Source organism: Sardina pilchardus, chromosome 10 (assembly GCF_963854185.1).
Source record: "Sardina pilchardus chromosome 10, fSarPil1.1, whole genome shotgun sequence".
Lineage (NCBI taxonomy): Eukaryota > Metazoa > Chordata > Actinopteri > Clupeiformes > Clupeidae > Sardina > Sardina pilchardus.
In genome coordinates, this window is record NC_085003.1 from 13,372,766 (window position 1) to 13,395,575 (window position 22,810).

Consider the following 22,810-nt stretch of genomic DNA (forward strand, 5'->3'; position numbering starts at 1 on the left):
ACAGAGTTTCAGAAACACACACACACACGCGTGCAAACACAGCATGGTTGAGCCTCGGCTGGGACTGACTGTCTGGAGGTCACACACAGGTTCAAGAGCAAGCCATGCGCTAATGACAAGTGTCTGGGCAATGCCAGAGGCCTTCACACTGGACTGAGAGAGGGCAGTAACTCTTGATGCTCACACAGGCACACACACACACACACACACACACACACACACACACACACACACACACACATATACGCACGTACGCACAAACACAAAACCTTCACACAGGCAAACAAATGCAAACTGTATGCAGAAATATATTCATACAGTTACAGCTTGGGGCCTTTCAGTGTGTGTGTGTGTGTGTGTGTGTGTGTGTGTGTGTGTGTGTGTGTGTGTGTGTGTGTGGACCAATTACTTTGGCAGCGCTCTTCAACTGGTACATGGAGGGGTCATCAGCTGGCTTGCCCGCGGCACACTTGGTGGCACCGATGAGCTCGGCCAGAGCCTTGGCCACATCTCTCACTGCATTTATGAGCACCACCTGAGGGAGAGAGGGAGCAGTGGAGAGTGACGAGGGAGAGAGAGAGAGAGAAAGGAAGAAAGAGGGGAGTGAGGAGAGAGTAGAGTGGAGAGAGGGAGAGGTGGAACAGTAAGTCCAGAAAAGGAAGAGCAAAAGTCAGAGGAGGAGAAGAAGCATTGGAGAGGAGAAAGGGAGATTTTGAAAAGAACAACAACAAAAAATCCCATCAATAACAGTGCTGTCTGTAACACCACTATCGACACCAGCTGCTGACTACAAATACACACACACGAGAATGCTCTCTCCCATGGTACACATCTCCCCAAAAAACACACACACACACACACACACACCAAACACAGACAGCCAGACACACACACACAGGAGCTCTAACTGGCCACAGAGCCGGCGGGTTTAATACACGTGGCGGCACAATGAGGCCTTATCTGTGTGCGGTGGCCTCAGGCTCCGCTCTTATGAGAGAAGGGAGCCTAATGGCACACTGAGAGATGGAGCAGGAGGGGGGGGGGGGTATATAGCTGCCTGTTTGCTCCTGCCTCTGCTGCTGGGACACTAAAGCCCCCCCCCACACACACACACTCTCAACTCCCATAAACCTTCACACATCCATCAATTTTAGATGGAGGGGAAAAGGCAAGTCTGGGAGAGAGAGAGAGAGAGAGAGAGAGAGAGAGAGAGAGAGAGAGAGAGAGAGAGAGAGAGAGAGAGAGAGAGAGAGAGAGAGAGAGAGAGAGAGAGAGAGAGAAAGAGAGGGAGGCAAGAGGCCCCTGTAGAAATGAGAGAGCACAGCAGCCTCCTCTGAGGGATGGCGCTGGACACGCACACATATGAAGGTGATTACCAGACAGTGGCACGGCATCTCAGCTCACTCTGGGTGAAATATGGAACTCATAAGAGGGAGTCAGAGAGAACCAGGGACAGACAGACACAGAGAGACAGAGAGAGAGAGAGAGAGAGAGAGAGAGAGAGAAAGAAAGAAAGAAGGAGAGAGAGAGAAAGAGACAGAGAGAGAGAGAGACTCAGTGCAGTCCAGTCCAGTCACCTGTGTCTCTGGGTCGTCGGAGCCCATGCTGGTGGCCCCAAGCTTGACCACCTCGGTGAGCTGGGTGATTGTCTTGGCCGATGACTGCGCGGCCTGGGCCAGCTTCTCTTGGCTGGAGGCCGCCCCCGCCACCAGCATCTTGGTGTCCTCCACCAGGGCCTTGGCCGTCTTCAGGATGCTCTCCCTGGGGGAGAAAGGCAGGGAAACGGGACCATGCCCTTGAGTAACGCTCAGCTCAACTCCAGCCCCAGATCATGGGACTCCGCAGAGTCTGGGCCGGATCAGGTGCAGATGTGGACCAGATCAGTCTGGTCTCATTGGTCCTTATGGGGCACTGCACTGAACGAGTCAGCACAAGAACAGCGCTCCCTCAGTCAGAGTCACCCTGAGGACCTCAGCCCAACAACAAGAGCAGCTCCCCATTTGGGATGCGTGATGTCTGAGGGGCGGCGTTCAGATGAAATGAAACGGGATCACTGGGAACAGACAGATTAAAGCTGGGAAGAGCTAGCCTGGCGTAGCTCGGCTCAAATTCTTATCAGACGGAGTCTGGCAACATGGCATTTGGATTTGATTACGGGCATGTTTCCACCTAGCCTGGAAGTCAGCCTGAATTGACCATTTATCAGGATGTCAAATGCCTTGATCTCTTTTAAAGTCTTGTCTTGAATAACACAAGCAGTGGTGGAATCTAAACATATCACTTCTCTTGCGGCATTGATTTGGCTGTAAACAAAATCAACTCAAGCTCTTTCAGGTGATGTGGATGACTGCATTACTGTTGCAAACACATCTTAGCCTTGGTGATGATGTTGTATGTGCATGAGCATGCAAATACATATTGTGTGTACATGCATCTTCTTCTGTCAGTGTGTGTGTGTGTGTGTGGCATGTCTTACCTGTGGTCAGCGAAGGATTCCTCGTTTTCAGAGTTGAGCGTTCCGGCGGAGGCGAACATGATGGTGGTGTCGAGGTCTGCGATGATGCCAGACACGGAGCTGGCGGCCGTGATGCAGGCCTGCGTCCCCTTATTACCAGCCTGAAGGGCCGAGAGCACCATGGACACCTGAGAGAGAGAGAGAGAGAGAGAGAGAGAGAGAGAGAGAGAGAGAGAGAGAGAGAGACAGAGAACTTGCATTTATTCATTTATATGTAATTGCGAGTGTGTTATAAGCCATTACAGCCATATTTTTTTTTTCAGGGAAGCATTGAGAATTTAACTGACTGAAAAAAAGGATTAGCTATTATGAGGAAGAAAAGTGTGTGGGACAGAAAGAGAGAGAGAAATAAAAAAGGAAAGAAAGAAGGGGAGATGAAGGAGACAAGGCCCACGCTGCGCTTCAAAATCCCTCTGACATTTAGCCAGGCCATCTAGCACAGCCTGTTAAAGTCACCTGATCCAGCCGTCGCCATGACTACCTCATCACAGCTAAAGTCCCAGCCTGACCCCATAGGGCCGAGAGAGCAAGGGGCCGCTCATGAATGATACTGTTACACTGTTACATCAACCTGACCACGGCTAATGCAGGTAAAGCCTGCCGCTCCGTCCAGCCAGCCACAGCAGATGGACACCAAGCAGCTGATGGCTTTTCACCACGGGCCATATCTGCGCCATGCATCTCAGACAGACTCAATTACATGCACATCTTTAATGTAATCACTATCTGCGTTTCAGATCGCTCCTTATCTGCCATCAAACCCTCACGCTTGCACAGAGAGCCAGAGATTACGTGTGGAAGGGATGGGGGGAGAGGGGGGTGAGAGAGAGAGAGAGAGAGAGAGCGAGAGAGAGACAGACAGAAGAGAGAGAGAGAGAGAGAGAGAGAGAGAGAGAGAAGAGAGAGCACTTAAGAGATGAGGAGGGGGACAGATGTGGCATGGGAGGCAGCTGACAGCAGAAGAGGCATAAAGGTAAGAGCACATTAGTGGCGCGCCCACTACACAAACACATTTAGAAAATGAGACTGGAGAGGGCGGGGGAGGGGTGGAGCGAGGGAGAGACAGAGAGAGAGAGAGAGAAACAGAGGAAAAGGAAGGGGAGGGGTTACAAAGAGATCGAGAGTGGCAGTGGATGTGTTGGCAGAGTGGAAGGAGACACAACATCTGAGGGGGGAAAACAATAGGAAAGACGGAGGGGGGGATGAGAGAGAGAGAGATGAGAAGAGATGAGAGAGAGAAGAGAGAGAGTGTAGAGGCAGGACTGGATGGAGTGAGACAATGTTCCGCACTGAAAGATCTCCACCGAAGGATAAGAAGCCACTGGAGAGACATCATGGTGATGAGACGCCGTGTCCTTTGCCTTCACATAAAATTGAGAAATGACTTCAAGACCGGGGCTGGAATTAACCACGCCAACCGGGGGAATGCCTCCCACACGCCATCAAAGCCTGGAGCTCTTCCCTCGCCCAGTTTTAGCTCGCGCTTCAGCCGTAGCAGAAACACAGCATGCTGACAAGGCTGAGACACACCCCACTTCATCAGATCAATCACAAAACAGCTGAAATAGCTCAGTGACAGACAGCATTTGAGCGAAGACGGCGCTTCAAAACAAGATACGACAATCTGTGCCGCGGTGTCTGGTTAGATTTTCTGTTCGAGTAACCCAGATTGGAAAGACAAGGCTCAGCCCAAAATACAGAACACACAGGCTTGTCTGAGATTTCTGCTGGTGAGCCTGTTCCTCCTTCAGATGCTAGAGGCTCTTGTGAAGTGATAATAGTCTCCATTACCGGAAACCTGTCATTGAGTCCGAAACATGGGCCCGCACTATCATTTCACTGGCCCTTAAATGACCGGTGTCCTCTACTGCTGCCTATAACGGCAGAGAAAACTGGAGGCAAAAACACAGGGAGTTGATACAGTCTGGTGTATAGACACCAGTCACATCATGGCACTTACGACACAGCCCTCAAATAACAGTGTCCAGATTTCAGCCACCTGCGTAAGCCCTGACCACAAGGGATCCCCATTGGTCTTCAAAGTGTTTACCTTTAGCAAAGTTTCATGGAAAGGCATATACACATGCAACAGATATTTACTCAAATACAGATTATCCCAGGTGATCACTCAACAACCATGGAGAGAGTAGTAGGCTTTTAACGTGGACTGTGTATGACCAGCTGAGGGAGGCTGGTTATGACAAGTTAATCCAGATTCCTGGGGAAGCCAGGGTGCTTGAGGAGCCAAAGCAGCTGCATGCGTGTGATAGTGTGTCCACCCTCAAACTGGCCTCTGCTCGCCGCCGTGTCCCTCACAGACCAGACTGAGACATGAGACACTGTAGTGCTCTTTAGTGAGGTCACTGTGATCATTCAACCATCAGTCAAGAAGACTTGGATGATCTCGTAGTTTATCAGTCAAGATGGTAGATGTTGTGGTCAGCCAACGGAGCAATCAATCAATAATTCAATGTTTCAATTGACCAAATAGGCAAATCACTTGTGTCTGTACATTCCTAGTGACATTGTGGTAACACTTTAGCTCAGGGAACATTTGTTAGCCATTAATAAGTGACCTGTATATGTATTAGTGCTCAACAAGGCCTGTATTAAGCATCATTACACATTTATTAAGCATGTATCAAACAATGTCTTACTCTTACTGAATAGATTACTTATTCTTGATAAATCCTTAATACCCAACTAGTCTTGATCTAAGGTTGTCTCCACATGTTACGATATCACAATTAGTCACACATTCAGATATTACTGTAGTCGAACTCTAGTCTACAGGTGCTATTCATGGGTTTCATCAGGTCCCTTTCCACAGGTGTTTTAATCAAGCACCATGCAGTCTGCATTGATAATCAAGGTGCTTGATTTTATACACCTGTAGAAAGGGACCTGATGAAACCCATGAATATAACGGTGACCTTAGACCAACTGGCTGCTTAAGGATTTACCAAGACTAAATGACATTCATTAAGAATAATAAATTGTTCAAAAAGACCTACCTGTAATAAATGTACAAAAATGCTTAATGCAGACCTTGTTGAGCATTACATTTGACATATTAGTTATGTATTATTGATTAGCATATGTTCCCTACACTGAAGTGTCACTAACATGGTAAAGGACCGCACTGATAACCTTCTCAGTGTCAAAGCAGGCAGCCTGTGGTGGTTCCCTCTCTATTCCGTGAGGGTGTAGGCGTACTGTGATACTACAGTGGCTGTGCAGGCGTAGTTCAGTCAGCCACCCTGCGAGCAGGCATGTGGGTGGTGTTGAGAGAGGAGTCCTACCTTCTCGGTGACGGTGCGGGCGCAGTCGATCAGCTCCCGCTTGGTGAAGCTGTCCGTGGGGCTGATCTGCAGCGCGCCGGCCTTCTGGACCAGGAAGATACAGCCGTGACCCAGCTCCTGCACACGCGACTTAATCTGACCACCCACCTGAGATGGAGAGAGAGAGAGACAGATGGAGAGGTGGAGAGAGAGAGACAGAGAGAGAGATGGAGAGGTGGAGAGAGAGAGAAGGCGAGAGTGAAAGCGAGAAGAGAAATGGAGAGAAAAGGGGTGTGGGGGCCAAAAGATAGAGACAGATTGGTGAAGAGTGAGAGAGAGCGAAAGAGAGAGAGAGAGAGAAAGAAAGTGAGAGAGCGAGAAAAAGAAGAAACAGACCTGGATGTTAAACGGATGTTACCATTTTTGTTTAGCAACTCTCTCCACCAGCACCTCCATAAAGCCTGAGTACTGAGCCGGCCTCTGCTACCACTGTGTCTCCTACGGTCCTCCTCCTGAGCGGCTGAAGCTGGCTGGCTCGCCACGATCGCCCGCTCGCTCCACCATCGCTCGTGGGCTCGGCCGCCTCTTATCACCGCTCTGCACCGCTCTGCACCGCACAGTGCGCCGTGGCGAGCGCTGCCTGGAGCAGCACATCCATACATCTGCAGCGGGGATATCTGATGCTGGGCAGCGCGGCCCCCGGCGTGTGTAGGAGGCCGGCCACTACACCTTTCATTTCCTGACACCTCATGAGACGCCTGGGTGGGTGGCGCTTCATTCTGAACCCGCGCCATAGGCTTTCACTGACTCACTCTCAGCGGGTGTGTGTGTGTGTGTGTGTGTGTGTATGTACACGTGCATATATATGTATGTATGTGTGTGTGTGTGTGTGTATGTGTGCGTGTGAGTGTGTGCATATGTGTGTTTATGCGTGTGTGTACATGCACATGTGTGTATGTGTGTGTGTGTGTGTGTGTGTGTGTGTGTGTGTGTCTAAGAGAGACAGGAGTGAGGGAGTCTGTGAGTGTGGGGGTACACAGTTGCCATGGCAACAGGGGCTTTACAGGAGCTGCTTATGTAAAAGGAGGTATTGACGAGGGAGCCAGCGAGCGAGCGAACAGGAGCGGGCGGTTATTAGGGCTACGCGTTCACACTCGTCGCTGACATGACTGGAGCGGAGGGATTTAAACACAAACCAATGTTCTCTGAGGTGCGAAAAGAAACTAAATAGGATGTCGACGTGACTTCACACGCTTTCCCCCTCCGACCAAACACAGTGGATGAGATTACTCCCTTATGTTTTATGTGCTTCCTTGCATTAAAGAGGGCTGAGGGAGAATTATTTTGCCTCAGTGGCTGACCAAACGCCAAAGATATTTTAGAAGCTGTGTTCTACTCTATAACCTTATGTCCTAATCTAACTACAAGCCTTATATAATCATGATTGTGAAACAGAACAAGACACAAACTGGATACCAGGAGTTTCTCTCTCATGCACAGCCAGCCAGTCTCTGTCCATACTGATTTCTGAGAAGACCTCAAAAACACACATACAATGGGGGGTGGGGGGGTGCGGGGATCGATATGGTACAACGGGCACTTAAGCCCATCCTCCGCTCCACAGATCAGTGTTTGGGGTCGGGAGGGTGTGTGTGTGTGTGTGTGTGTGTGTGTGTGTGTGTGGGGGGGGGGGGGGGGGGGTCAGTGAGGAGCAGACAGGCCGCATTGATCCTCACCTCCTCGGGCTCGGCAGTGGCGGCAGCGAGGCGGCCCTGGTGGGCGAGCTGGCTGTAGTCCACCGTCACCTGAGACGCCAGGCCACCCAGCTCGTCTGGACAGGTCACCGACTTGGTCATCTGGACACACGGGAGGAGGGAGAGAGGGGTTAAGGGTGGGATAAAGCAAGATAAAGTATGAGATGAACACAAGTGATTCAGAGAGAGAGAGAGAGAGAGAGAGAGAGGAGAGATGGAGAGACAAAGAAATGCAGATTAAATCAGTTATGCATGACACACACACGTACACGCTCTCTCTCTCACCCACCCACCCACCCACCCACCCACCCACCCACCCACCCACCCACCCACCCACCCACCCACACACACACACACACACACACACACACACACACACACACACACACACACACACACACACACACACACACACACACACACACACACACACACACACACACACACACACACACACACACACACACACACACACACACACACACACACACACACACACACACACACACACACACACACACACACACACACACACACACACACACACACACACACACAGAGAGAGAGTCACACACACACACAGACAAATGCAGGTGCAGCTTCAGTAACTCACCATCTCTTGTGCGGTGATGGCGATGCCTTTAGAGTACTTCACCATGGTCGTCTGGTAGTCCACAAACGTGCCGTCGGGCTCAGGAGGAGTGCCTTCATCCAACTGCACCCATAAACACAGCCCAATTAACACTCTCTTTCACCCCTACATACAGACACACAGACACACACACATACACACACACACACACACCACTCAAATACACCAAGGCACAATCAAAGTCACTGGCGCTGTTCACTACAACTACAAGTACAACTGCTTTGTATTTAGCCATCAAATACTTTGAGCCCGAGTGATGTGAACCACAGTACAGGGGAGCAGCTCTGAATGTTATTGGCATTCCAGAGAGAGCAAAGGCTCTGGATCCTATCTGAGCCTGGACTGCGTTCTGGAAGCGTTGTTGAGCAACCGTGACTGTAACCATGGAGAGAGCGCACTAATGATTTCACTGTGGCAGTGATTTGGGGCTGATTAGGTGGCTGTGGGGCAGATCTGGGCCAGTTGCGGGCCTGCACTGCACGGAGTCGGTGCCCTTTTGCCTCCCTTCCAACACACAGCATGCGCTGGATCTGCGTACACACACACACACACACACAAGCGCCGCTGTTCACACACACGCTGCTCGTGAGCCGCTGTTGAACGACGGAATAGCCTTCGGCAATCTCAGTCCGTTCAGCCGCTCGGCAGGCGTCGGTGAAACACTGCGACCGTTTCTGCCGTTTCTCGAGTCGACATTAGGCCGCCCTGACAGGCTGACGAGCGAGCGGCGCGGAGATATCTGCAGGAGATAAAGGGGCCCTCATTTCCCCTCTAATTACCAAATGGCCCACGAGCCGAGCGCCGCCCATCCCCACAGCACTGGCAACTCAGGGAGAGCTGCTTCATAATTATCACCAAAGCTGATGCTCTGATGCCTCAACAACAATAAGGCTCCACATGCTATCTCTATTGCTGTTGTTCCCTTTCCCCTGATAACGCAAGATTCTGGCTCAGACTACCTCCAGGTCTGTTGAGGAACATTTCTTGAGGTTTCTATAAGGTTAATTACTCTGGGGCAGTTAATATGGCATTAATATGGTTTTGTCTCTTTTAAGTTGCATTAAATACTGTCCTGCGGCCTCTACACAATGCAGCTAATAAATGGCTGTATGCTGTGCTGGTCATTTCTGATGGTCAGACTTTGAACATGTACAGTGGATGAGATGGACGCTCTATGCTGAGGGTACAGTATAATGATGGACCGAAGGGAGCACGACATTTTTGAGGGAAAGTTCTCTCAACTGTCCTCTTTCTACCTCCAGACAACAGCAACCATGTGTCATGGTACAGATTGTTATTTAACTCACATACACATACATTATTGAGCTGTTGTTCTTGCAGCATCCCCCAAACACTCATTGTTTATGTAACGGCGCCCTTGGATGACGCTGGCTGGCTCACTCACCCGGCCCATGGCCTCGGCGATGGACTCCACCATCCCTCCCACCATGCCCCCCTCGCTGGCCGCCTCGTTCAGGGTCACCATGATGTCATCCACCGCCTCCTTCATCAGCTGGGCCGCCTCGGCGATGGCGTCATGAGTGTGGGCCGCCTGGGGTGGCCAACGCATGCCAGGAGCACAGAGCGCGCACACGCACACACACACACACACACACACACACACACACACACATACACACACAAACACAAAACAGAACTGCATACTCAATACAAGAAAACTTCAGCTCAATCAAGTACAAGCAGCTGAAACAGGGAACGAAAGTTTACAAAACTTAAATCGATCTGCTGAGCATCATCAACTTGCTATGCAAACCAGATAGTGCAAGTAATATGGCTCCAGATAAGGAGTCTAATGTCTCATTAAACCATACACTTATGCCTTGTTCACATATGGTGATTCAGAACATATTGCGTGACCAGTGGTTATTCCACCTGTAGTCGCTAAGTAACATCAACATTACATGGTCTCTTGTTACCAATCGCCATGTGTCACATATATTGCTTTTACGCAAACACATCAGCATCTATACCATGCATCTGTGCTGTTAGTGTTACGTTAGTTTATAGAATAGTGGCGCACCTTGGGGTTGCCCCCTCCCTCCTTGGCGGCGTAGAGCATCTGCAGGGCGGACTCCGACAGGGTCTTGGTCTGGTCCAGGATGTTCATCTGCTGCTGGTGGTCCATCAGCTTGGACGCCAGTCCCACAGACGCCACAATGAGGGGCTCAAAGTAGCTGGCCAGCTGGGTTACCTGCCATTAAACAAACGCACACACTACAAGGTCAACTGAACTATCCCAACAATGTCAGAGTGTAACTCCACAAGCGACTGTCCTTAAAACAGAGAACTTTTAAATGCTTTTTTTTGTCTTTTTTGGATCGCAAACTGCCAGTGGAGCAATTTCGAGGCTGCGGCGCAGGTGCATGATGGGTAATTGACCTTGTGGCCCAGCTGGGCAGCTTCTCCTCTGGCTGCCGTGGAGACAGGGTCGATGAGGTGGCCGATCTCCTGCACGGCCGACGTCAGCTGCTCCTGCAGCGCCTGGCGAGAGACATCAAACAGGAAATAGCATCAGCTTCGCCGCGCCACATAAAGGAACGACTACGCGGTCATTAGCGCAATGAGATCTCTCGCTCTCTCGTTCCGTCACAGCACTTCCCTTTGTGCCCCGTCATCCATTTGCACGTCTGGTTCAGTCAGAATGTTTGATCTGGCTTGGGTAACAAGCGCTTGGGCGCGCGGCCAAATGGCACGGCGGTGCGGAGCACGGAACGCGGAACGCGGGACGGACTCGGCGGTCCACTCACCTCCAGAGAGATGTCGTCCCTGCTGGGCAAGCTCTGGCCCACAGCGGCCAGTGACGCCTGCTCGATGTCCCTGATGCACTTGTTGATGCTGTCGATGGAGTAGTCACACTCCCTCTGTCCTGGAGCCTTGTCCCTGAAAACACACACACACACGGAGGAGGAGGAGAAAGAGAGGAGGAGGGAGGAGAGGGAGGAGGAGGGGGATGAGGGGGGCTATTAGTTACATCCACTGAATCCTAATGTAATTGCCATGTTTACACAGTGCGTTGTGGACGACTCAGGACGACACGTGGGCCGGGTCTGGCAAGGACTACACTGAAGAGGGAAGGAAGAAGGTGTGCAGATTGGGCTGTTTCTGAAGATGGAAGATACCAGCCATTTCTGGCTTCCGCACACAATCTCACACACCCACGCATAATCTGACAAAGACATATCCTCTCCCTAGCTTTCTCTCTCTCTCTCTCTCCTCTCTTCGTCGCTTTTTCTCTCCCTCTCCTCTCTCTCTCTCTCTCTTTCTCTCCATCTCTGTCTCTCTCTCTCATACGCCCTCCTAAGGTTGCATACATCAGGCCCATATTAGATGGGAGTTAACAGAGGAGGAGGAGGAGGAGGAGGAGGAGGAGGAGGAAGAGGAGGACAACAGCTCTGGAGGGCAGCCAGTTGGGCAGGTGGCCCGGGCAGCCCTGACTGCTGACTGTGTTATTGGCACGCGCGCTCCGCTCGCTCACACAGCGTGCGGCCACATCCATCCACCTGATCTTGGATCAGCCCCCGCACTCCGCCCCGAAAAGCCCCTCAGAGGCTCCTCGCCTCGCACGAGCGGAGAACTGATCTGCCGTCAGTCCGCCCCTCTAATCGGTACCAGCAGCGCCGGGGGGGCCCCTCGTGCTGAGTGATGGGAACCCACCCGGCGCTGCATTAGCATGCTAGCGACGCGCAGCGCAGCACAGCAGAGCCAAGGATGGTGAGTCAGGCTGGCGGGGGACAGAGGAAGGGGAGGGCGGGGGTTTGGCTGGTGGTGCTTATGGGACGATCAGAGGAGAATCACACATCAGCTGTACCCCCCCTCGGCAGGAAGTCAAGCTGCAGCTACGCCAGGTGAATTTAATAGGAGAGAGGAGAAAGGTCATAGAGTTGGAGCCAACGCACGCTCACGCTTATCCTGGAGGGAATGCACTACTGGTCTGGGGCCAGCGTCCATTTAGACATCGTATGATGCACCATATTAGACAGCTGCGCTTCATACATATTCATACACATGTGCTGTGCATCACCGCTATCAGTTTCATTCAAGTCATGGCGGACAAAATGCTCCTGGATTTCCCGGGTGTCCAAGTCGGAGCTCTGCTGTACTTTTGGGTCTTTGTGAAGTGGGGTGGTGCCACTCTCTACACATGTTGCGGAGGATGGGAGAGATCTGAGGGAGGCCTGGGAGACAAAGGAAGGTTCTCCGCGCTTCTGCAGCTCAGCGACGATCTGGTGCAACCAGGCAAGGACAGATTGTGTGTGAGAGGGAGAGGGACACTGGTGGAGCTCAGATGTCTTCTTTAGTATTTATTTAGATGGTGCAAAAACATCTGGCCTGAAGGGTCAGTGGTGGGGGGGTGGACGCTGTAGCAGTGACCGCCACAGCGGCTGGTCTGCACGTACCTGATGGCGGTGATGAGGCCTTTGATGGAGTCGGACACGGTGCGGGAGTGTCCGGCCAGCACCGACCAGGTGGGCGGGTCCTTGGGGTTGAGGATGAGCGAGCGCGCCGTCTCCAGCAGCGACGTGGAGCTGTCCAGCATGGAGCGAGCGGAGCGCAGGATTGGCTCCTGAGCGGCCGAGCCCTGCCATTGGATGAAAAGAAGAGATGACCATTATGATGAGACAATGCCATTTCCTTAGTGTTGCTGCTTGAATACAACACAACCAAAACCCTTACAGACCACTCTTGGTGCAGAAAACAACTTGGGGCAAACAAAACTGAATGAGTGAGGTTGTTTTGAGCGCAAGGGCATTGTCCTAAAAACACAACAATTGTTTTTTATGAGACCACCGAAGTGTCCCTTGACGATTGGATTAATAAGACCAAACAGCTGTTCTGAGAGAGTCCTCAGCTCTGACAGCGTCTTCCAAACAGACTGAGGTAATAAGCTCTTAAAGATGGCGAGGAACATTAAAACTGTAAAAGCTGGCCGACCTTCAGTCACCTTGGGCGATTGTCTCTCATTTACGGGCTACAACTGGCGATCAAGGCCTCTCGTATCTCTGGAATAAATAACTGGGAAGCACTTTGTTTTGGCACAGCGCTAAAGGCCTCGTTTCAAAAGGCAGTGGAGCTAGTCAGCAATTATTCATGAAAAAAAATCCATTGTAGCACTGAGGCCTGGGGGTCCATTTTATTGTACATGGCCAATGGAAAACATAATAATGTAGGCTAAACAAGCAGCCCTGTGTAGCGCAATGCTAATTCAAAAAGCCCTGAACGTTGATTTGAGAGGGGGAAAGAATGGAGACATTGGCCCATTTCTCTCTCTTTCTCTCTCTCTCTCTCTCTCTCTCTCTCTCATACTTACAAACATGCGTGCAAACACACACACACACACAAAATTACTCAGAGGCCTTCAGGGCCAGCTGTGGTGTACAGTACCTCATTGCTTATCTGTGCAGGAATGCTGGCGAACTCTGGGTTGGAGGCGAAGGTGGACAGGTTCTCCACGGCCTCGATGAGCGGGTTGGTCGCCACGCGGCACCGCTCGCGGTTCTCGTTGGAGAAATCCCCGTCCAGGGCCTGCAGGGACACACACACACACACACACACACACACACACACACACACACATACACATCACATTACATTATTCTGCACCACATAACATACTATACGTCTCAACAGGCACACGTCTACATGCCATAGGCCTAATCAGCCATATGAGCCAGGCTACACATGCCATGTGACCAATCAGCTCAAAAGGAATTTGTGTCTTAAATCAGCTGCAACACGAACGTTTGTCACTCGAAATGCACGGTTCTTTAAACTCAGAGGTCCATATTATGTGTGGAATCTCGTTACCTTAATGGTTTTGACCAGGTTAGCGGTGGTGTTGGCCACCTCTTTGGCCGACTGGACGAACTGCCTGCGGGCCACAGGGTTGGCCGTCTTCGAGGAGGCCAGGCGACACGCGTTGCACAGGGCTGATGTGTGCTTGGCTACGATCGTGGCCGCAGACAGGACCTGAAGATGGAAGAAAAAGACAAAAATTAGAAAAAAAGAGGAATGAGTATGTGTGAGTGTCTGTGTGTGTGTGTGTGTGTGTGTGTGTGTGTGTGTGTGTGTGTGTGTGTGTGTGTGTGTGTGTGTGTGTGTGTGTGTGTGTGTGTGTGTGTGTGTTACTAAGTGAGGTCACATTTAGGTCTTCTAAATCATGTCTGCCAAGAAAGGCTTAAAGTCTGAACTGGAAGATGGAGACAGTTGTTATAAAAACAAGAGTCGAGACTGAGAGATCAAACCCTCTCCAGTGTTTCCTGTCAACTCTGAAGACTGGCCAATTAGCACAAGTCCTGAGCCAGCATGTACAACTAATGTGTGTGTCTTGTGTTCAACTTCATGGTAGAGGTCACAACAACGGGGCTTTCTTTGTACTTTTAGCTTTTCATTTCTTTCTTTGATTTCATACTTTCAACTGTCACACTGTGATTGAAGAAGTAGGTGTGTGTGTGTGTGTGTGTGTGTGTGTGTGTGTGTGTGTGTGTGTGTGTGTGTGTGTGTGTGCGCGTGTGTGTGTTCTTAGGGCTCACCTGAGAGGGGCTACTGGCTGGATCGACCAGGTTCTGACAGGCCATCTGAATGGCCTGGTTGGCTCTGGCAAACTGGATGGGGTCCACTAGCCCCTGGTGGCCTGACTGGCTGTTGGGGTCAGACACTCCAACCAGGTAGGAGGCCTGTGGGTTGGGCATGAACAGGCCAATCAATACTTGAGCAAAGTGGAGGATCAATGTTTATATAGTCTTAAACCATAAACAGAGAGAGAGAGGAGATAAAGAATGAGAGAAAGCGAGTGTGAGAGTGTGTACTGTGTGTGTGTGTGTGTGTGTGTGTGTGTGTGTGTGTGTGTGTGTGTGTGTGTGTGTGTGTGTGTGTGTGTGTGTGTGTGTGTGTGTGAAAGAGAGAGAGAAAGAATTGAGAAAGTTAGAAATCGAGTAGAGATATACAGCGTGGCAAGATCCAAACTCAGAGAGAAGTTGGCATACTGCAGAGGGCATCAGAGCCCCTGGCACCTGTGCCACGTGCGCTCACCTGTCCTGCCGCCTCGGTCAGCCCGCACAGGGCTTTGGATGCCACCCCAACGCTCTCGCCAAACGCCGGCACGTCTCCCGTCTTGCAGTTCTGCGAGATGCCCGCCATGGACTCCCCAAGGACCTATTCAACAGAGGGCACGGCGGCACAAGCCACAAAACACACCATCAAACTCAGCCGTCATCTCGCATTTGGAACTCTCCGTGACGAATCTGACGGAGTGCATTAGGTATTCCTGACAGGGAAGAGACAGGGGAAAAATACTGGGCCTTGCCTTGGAGTTTTCCATGACGCTCTCGATGCAGTCGAAGTATGAGAGATCGCTGACTGGTTCGTTGGGATTGTCCAGCAGGCCTCTCACCGCCTGTGAGTGAGTGAGTGAGTAAGTGGGAAAGACAGAGAAACAAGGGAGCGAGGAGGAAAATGAGAGAAGGGATAGGGGGAGCAGAGAAAATTGACAAGAGAACAGAGGGAGAGAGACAACAAAAAGAAAGAGAGAATCTCAGCAGAGATCTTAAAAATACAAAACACAAACATCTATCCTTTCAGGCGTCTCTGAGCAGTGTGAGGCTATGAGGTGAATTTAGACATCAACATCTGTGCAAGTGACACAAATAATCCATCAAGCTATCGCACACACTCACAAACACACACACACACACAGCTTGTAACGTATGGACAGGAGGAGAGGAAAGAGGAGAGAGGAGAGAGTCGAGAGGAGAGAGAGGAGAATGGAAAGAGGAGAGGAGAGAGGGGAGAGGGGAGAGAGAGGAGAGAGGAGAGGGGAGAGCAGAGGGGAGAGAGGAGAGGGGAGAGAGGAGATAGAAAGGAAAGAGGAAAGAGGAGAGGAGAGAGGGGAGAGGAGAGGGGAGAGGAGAGAGGAGAGAGGGGAGAGGGGAGAGGGGAGAGAGAGGAGAGAGGAGATAGAAAGGAGAGAGGAGAGAGGGGAGAGCAGAGGAGAGAGGAGAGGGGAGAGAGGAGATAGAGGAGAGGAGAGAGGAGAGAGGAGACTGCACAGTGAGCAGAGTGAGGTCTCAGTACCTCCAGCTCCCGCAGGGCGTTGTCACACTCCTTCTGGCCCGGCGCCTGCTGCGTGCACAGGGTGATGAGCTGGTTGATGCTCTCCGTCACCGCCCTGGAACACACAGAGCAGAGCAGCCTCTCAGACACAAGCACACCTGTGGCACGCTCAGAAAGCACACACTTTACCTGCCTCACACACACACATACACACACACCTTGTATCTCTTTCTCTCTTTCTGCCTCTCTCTCCCTCTCACACACACGGACACACACACACAACACCTTGTATCTCTTTCTCTCTCTCTGCCTCTCTCACACACACACACACACACACACACACACACACACACACACACACACACACACACACACACACACACACACACACACACACACACACACACACACACACACACACACACACACACACACACACACACACACACACACACACACACACACACACACACACACACACACACACACACACACACAGGTAAAACCTGCCAACAACAAAGCCAGTATCACACAGCTCTTGGCGATAACAGTTACTCATGGCAGAACCTGGTTACCTCTGAGAGGCAAACAGCCTTTTACTTATGCATGATAAGGCACCACGTACGCTCAAAAAGACACACAGGCATTATGGTGATAACAAACAGACACACACACACACACAAATTATGGTGAGACACTTACACACATCTTACACACACAGACAAAAGTGTCATAGTCTCAGATCTGTTCAACCTGGCATGGAGAAGTGACTGGAGAGTTGTGTGCATGTGTGAGTGTGAGAGTGTGGGGGAGAGAGAGAAAGATAGAAAGAGGGAAAGGGAGAGAGAGCGCGAGAGAGAGACAGAGAGAGAGAGAAAGTGTGTGTGAGTGTGTCTGTGTGTGGGTGTGTGTGTGAGCACGTCTGCCTCTATGTCCATCTCTCTCATTAAGAGGAGAGAGAGGGAGACTCAGTCAAGCCCAAAGCCCAGGGGGAGCCCCTGTCTGCCACCTCCTGCCTAGAGCGGTGGCCAAAGCTGTTTCATCCTCCTGCAGATCACACCCTCAACACACACACACACACACACACACACTACTGGAGCCCATGTCTCAGGTGCCCAGCAATCACAACACACATGGATGACTGAACACACGAGGCGGCACTTCCCCCCCCTCCCCTTCCCAACGCTTCCTCCCCCATCGGCATTCCGATCCGCCGTCTCCAGACTGGCTGTGAACTGCCGATATTTGTAGGCGCCGAGGAGAAGGAAAAACAGCTGCCGCTCGTGTTCAGGCGGCATCGCCCTGATTCATTATGAGAGAGACAAGAGCAGCTCCTGATCAGGGCGGTGGCACTGTCGCCCGCGCCCCCTTTCCCCTCCTTCTCCTCCTCCTCCTCCTCCTCCTCCTCCTCCTCCTCCTCCTCCTCCTCACCTGGCTGCAGCTGCGAGCAGGTTCTTGGCGTTGGCCGCTCCCGGGTCCACGGAGAGGGACTTGGCGGCGAGCAGCAGCTTGCTGGAGGCCATGGAGATGTTCTTCAGATTGCTAATGACCTGGATCTGGTCATCTTTTCTCTGGGGGGACAAAAGGAGGAGCCATGCAGACACACACACACACACATAGAGAAAAAGAAAGAAGGGGGTAGGGAGAGAGAGAGAGAGTCACTGAACAATTTTTCCTTGGCTGGCACACACACACACACACACACACACACACACACACACACACACACACTCTCTCTCTCTCTCTCTTTCTCTCTCTACAGGGAGGAGGAGTGATTGGCTTATTTGCTCCAGCAGCAGGTATTTTCAGGAGAGTTCCTTGAGGTTATTGTGTTTATTTAAGTACCACCAACTGGAGGCAGCGGTCAAGCGAGACGTTGCGAGGCCTGAACCATCCTGATCGTAACTTTAACCATCCCAATCCCCACGGCCATCTTTACTGCCAGAGCCACCACCACCCCCACCCCCACACCTCCTGCTGCTCCTCCTCATGTCCTCCCTACAGCTGACTTAGCGTTGGGCTTCATGCTACATCAACTCCTTTCCCCCGATGATCTGTCCAAATTAATGAGGAATATAAGCAGAACAAGATCATCAAAAGATCTCATTATGCTGGCATGCCTTAGAGCTCTCGGGGACAATCGTGCCTCTAACTGAATTAGATGCACAAAAAAAAAAGGTTCTAATTAACAAACGAATCAAAAAGCCCGTATGCTTTTGACGGCATGTACTGCGTGGGCGGAAGACACTTTGGCTGGGACCCGATGGCAACTGTGCAGCGTGGTCCCAGGGATCGAAGAAAGCAAACTAACACAAAACATGCCTCTGAGAAAAAAACACTCTGCCACGCGAGGCAAATCAATCAACAGAGGCCTCACGGGCCTACAGCTTACAGTAGGGCCAATCCAATCTTGAGAGGACTACAGATACACAAAACTCAGGCACATGGGAGAAGATTAGCTAACGATAATAAAAGGAGACTATGAATAAACTCATCTTTAGGTGTGTGGGGTATGGGTGTGTTGACAAACAATGGGAAATATGAACTCTATGCATAGGAAGATGCACTCCAACGCCTCTGAGGATAAAGAAACTTCCAGAGTGAGTCTGAGGTGGGTTTGACTTAATTGCTGGGCAAATGTGGTCAATGAGCAAAATGTATTGTGGGAGCATTGAACTGACCAACCAATGACTGTACCTATAATCTTGCTCATTAAATGGCTTAAATTAGCCAAAAGACTTTGCATAGTTGGATAGTTATTAAATTGGCTTTAGTTGAGCTTTAGACATCAGTCTAACACCTGTCATTTAAATTAGGACCCCGAGTGTTGATCACCTGATCCGCTAGAGCCCAGTACCTGCGTATGTCCGGCCATCTCTATGCCAGCATCCAGGAACTCATCAAAGTCCTCACTGAACTTTCCGGAAGCCTCGGACAGCTGCCTGCTGGTGCCGCGGGAGGAGTGGACCACCTCTCCAGCCGAGTGGTTGAGCTCAGCGGCCGTGTGGTTCAGGTCACTCTGGGCCTCCTGGAAGGACTTGGAGCACGGAGGGAGCTACAGGGAGGGAGGGACGGAGAGAGAGAGAGATGGAGAGAGAGAGAGAAATTAGAAAGAGAAGGGGAATGAGGAAAGGAGGCAGGGAGAGACAGACAAATAGACGAAAGAAGACAAGAAACAAAAAACAAGTCAGACAGTCAAGATAATAGATAATGGAAAACAGAAACAAAAGAGATGATGAAGTGAATTGAAGAGAAGAGAGACTCGTCTTGCTTGTCACTACTGCACGCATGTTATGGCTGCTACGCTGTCAAGTCTTCTCATAGAATCTAAGAAAACATCACTTGAAAACGACTGATTCCACCAAAGCCTAGTCTGCCAACGCTAGCATGTCTGGCAGAACTCTGTGTGGGTCCTATATTTCAAGACTGCTAAGAAATAAGCTGCAATCTACTGTTTTATCTCTTGTACGGCAGTCTGGGGGAATCGCAGTATAAATATGTTAAGACCCTCATCCCTTTTTTGGTAGGAGTAATGCTTGACACTTGAGGCGGCATACACTGCACTACTTTGGAAGTTGTTAATTCTAAAGTGCCGAACTCAAACGGCACACTTGGGTACATGCTGTTCTTAGCGCAGCTTCACTCTAAAGCCAGCGCTGATCAGCCTTTGGAGGAGGGGGGTACTTACATTGTCCACTTGCAGCTTCTTGCTGGCCTCGCCAATGCTCCTGAGGGCCATGTCAACATCCTTCTGACCAGGGAGGCAGTTCACACAGTTGTTAAGAGAATGGGAAACCGCCTTTGCAACCTGTGACACACACACACACAAAGAGGAAGTCAGTTCACCGCTAACAACTCTTCGATGTCCCAGGGAAAGACACAGACAATCTACAATGCAAATGCACACACCCTGTAGCCGCACAGACAGAGACAGAGACGCGCGCTCCTAATTTATGCCGCCGTCACGGACATATGCCGAGCAATATGGTTCCGTCCCAAAGGGCCCCGCAGCCAATCAGCATCTCTGCCACCGTGTGCCCTACAAACGGGCCGCGGCGCCAACGGCACACCGCAAAGAATGGCACCCTTTAAACGAGATAATTGCTTTGGAGCAGGAGAACACTGTGCTGCAGGTTGCTCTGCGCATTCACTCTTAAGTGGAGGGCAACACTCATTTATCTGTTTCTTCTTACTGCTTTTACGCCTCTTTCTTCTGCACTCTTGGCTGCCTGTTGACTATGCCACTAAGTATTTATGAAGTGCCTTTGAAGTCTTTGAAGTGCCTTGAAACATGTCCATATTGCTATGGTTGTATATAAATGAAACTGAATGCAATTAAACAACTACTACCACCGCTTTCCACTATAGTTTAGTCTGTGTGTCAACTTGTATATCACTCCGTCTTCATCATGTAACCTCAACTGCCTGAGGACTTGACTTGACTTGATTTTAGTGGGGTGGCATTTCTAGTCTCTTCAGAGGTCAGCCATTCTCTAGAGTAGTAGTCTGGCTATCACCATACTAAGCTCAATCTTTTAAGATTGATTATTAGTATGGGGAGTCTGTGCTTTATTTGTACTGCACGAGAGGCGTGCTCTCTCGGAGGAGTGGCGGGACTGTCGAGCGCTATTGCCATCGTTCAAATCATGACTCCGTACACTTGGATAATCCTTCAACCAATCAGACCAACGATCCGGTGCATCTTTTGGATAAGCTAGTTTGTGATTGGAGCCAAAGGATTGTGGAGAGGAAGCAGGGGAGACAGATGTGCAGGTTTCCATCCTGAGCTGCCGGGCGAAATCCAGATTCACCCAGCCTAGCCGTGCTCCTCACCTGGGCCAGCCTCTGCTGGGACTCGGCGTCTCCCGGGGAGATCAGGGCCTCGTGGGCCTCGTTGATCAGCATGGCCGAGCCCTCCATGACGTGGCCGGCCGAATCCAACATGGCGGCGGCGGACTGGGGCTCCACGGAGCAGGCTGCCACCCCTCGCGCCGCCTGGGCCAGAGTCTTCAGCGCCTGGGCCGTCTCCCTGGCAGCCACACCTACAACACCGGGCCACAGAACCACAACGTTTAGAACGGTTTCACCTCATCCAGCGGTGAGGAGATCATCAAAGGCACAAAAACAGCATCACAATACAGTCATTTCCCGCATATAGGCCGCATTGTGTATAAGCCGCAGGACAGTGCTTTATGCAAGTTAAGAGAAACAAAACCATATTAACGCCACATTAACTGCCCCCCTGTATTAACCTCAGAAGAAAGAAGAAATTTAGCAAAATCAATGTACAAGCCGTGGCTAATAGTCGGGAAATTACGGTATTCTAAACTGGTCACCCATGGTCAGCTTTATCTCTGCATGAGCACATTACAAGACATTACAAGACCCTTTGACTGGAGTCTACTACACGACACATAAACAGCTAGCCCCTTATAAGGGGTAGTATATCAGAGATAACAATCTATTCATCTCTGCAACATGCCCAAATAAGGAGCTACTCTAGTCACATTTTAGTGCAACTTCGTGTCTTAATGTCCTAAGGTTAAGTGGCTTGAAGTCGGCAGGATATTTGGGGTAAATTCACAGGCTAGTGCCGCTAATATTCAGTGTTACAAAAAAAGGCCGGCCACCATTTGAAGGCTTTGTGATGAGGGTCGTGGCGGAGCAAGAATGGCCCCATTGTTGGAACAAATGAGTTAGATAGTCAAACGAGTGCAGCAGGCGGCATCCGGCCTTTACTTATCGCACTGGGAAAAGGAGACCGAGAAGGCGGAATATGGCAAATTGCATCAAATTGCATTATCCAGCTGAGTAGCGCCAATTGCTGATGGTATGTTAAATCTAGTGAAAACAAGATTAATGAGCAGCGCCGGGCATCCTAGGCCCTCGGAGCCACCGCCCCCCCCCGGCCCCCCCGAGAACTCGCCGCTCATTGTTAGAAGACGCTATTTAAGAGCCGTCTTGGTGAACTCCAGCGAGATGAAGGGGGAGGGGGAAGGAGAGGGGGAGAGAGAGAGAGAGGAACAGAGAGAGAGAAGAGAGAGAGAGAGAGAGAGAGAGAGAGAGAGAGAGAGAGAGAGAGAGAGAGAGGGAGAGAGGGAGAGAGGGAGAGAGGGAGAGAGCAGGCAGATCGTGAAAAATGGCTGTGCCCTGGCGCGAGCAGCTGTCACGCCCGGGTGCAGTGAGCGAGCGGTTCTGCCAGTGCGTTGGCGCTTATTAAACGATACATCTCGGGCGCTATTCTCTGGATATTCATCTCGATCTGATTCAGCCGACTCCCTGTGTCAGCGCGTCAGATGCTCTGCAGATGTTGCTATGGCATTCAGCATCTTCTAAAAAGTGAAAGTACAGTCTGACACTTGTCCCTGCTGACGCCGTGAGAGACTGCATCTTGTGGAGCATGAGGAAACAAACTCTAATGCAACAGTGAGCATCTTGCTAACTTTAAGGACCAGGACCATGGACCAGACCATACAATGAATATGATTCCAATTCCTTTGTTGGATTAACCTTTTACAAATGATTAAATATACCAATC

At 50.8% G+C, this 22,810-nt stretch overlaps 1 protein-coding gene across 1 annotated transcript in view; it reads right to left on the minus strand.

Annotated features, from left to right (window-relative positions):
• The window catches only part of tln2b (talin 2b), a 109,736-nt gene that overhangs the window by 22,719 nt on the left and 64,207 nt on the right, over nucleotides 1-22,810 (minus strand). The window contains exons 28-48 of the mRNA XM_062547951.1: nucleotides 21,106-21,314; nucleotides 19,961-20,080; nucleotides 19,130-19,327; nucleotides 17,704-17,843; nucleotides 16,294-16,387; nucleotides 15,527-15,616; nucleotides 15,253-15,375; nucleotides 14,754-14,897; nucleotides 14,029-14,190; nucleotides 13,606-13,746; nucleotides 12,621-12,802; nucleotides 10,971-11,103; nucleotides 10,603-10,704; nucleotides 10,244-10,414; nucleotides 9,608-9,754; nucleotides 8,164-8,265; nucleotides 7,533-7,652; nucleotides 5,818-5,964; nucleotides 2,477-2,643; nucleotides 1,578-1,761; nucleotides 410-535 (exon numbers count right to left, since the gene is read on the minus strand). Coding sequence (XP_062403935.1) covers nucleotides 410-535; nucleotides 1,578-1,761; nucleotides 2,477-2,643; nucleotides 5,818-5,964; nucleotides 7,533-7,652; nucleotides 8,164-8,265; nucleotides 9,608-9,754; nucleotides 10,244-10,414; nucleotides 10,603-10,704; nucleotides 10,971-11,103; nucleotides 12,621-12,802; nucleotides 13,606-13,746; nucleotides 14,029-14,190; nucleotides 14,754-14,897; nucleotides 15,253-15,375; nucleotides 15,527-15,616; nucleotides 16,294-16,387; nucleotides 17,704-17,843; nucleotides 19,130-19,327; nucleotides 19,961-20,080; nucleotides 21,106-21,314 — 3,002 coding nt within the window. The remainder of the gene's footprint in view (nucleotides 1-409; nucleotides 536-1,577; nucleotides 1,762-2,476; nucleotides 2,644-5,817; nucleotides 5,965-7,532; nucleotides 7,653-8,163; nucleotides 8,266-9,607; nucleotides 9,755-10,243; nucleotides 10,415-10,602; nucleotides 10,705-10,970; nucleotides 11,104-12,620; nucleotides 12,803-13,605; nucleotides 13,747-14,028; nucleotides 14,191-14,753; nucleotides 14,898-15,252; nucleotides 15,376-15,526; nucleotides 15,617-16,293; nucleotides 16,388-17,703; nucleotides 17,844-19,129; nucleotides 19,328-19,960; nucleotides 20,081-21,105; nucleotides 21,315-22,810) is intronic.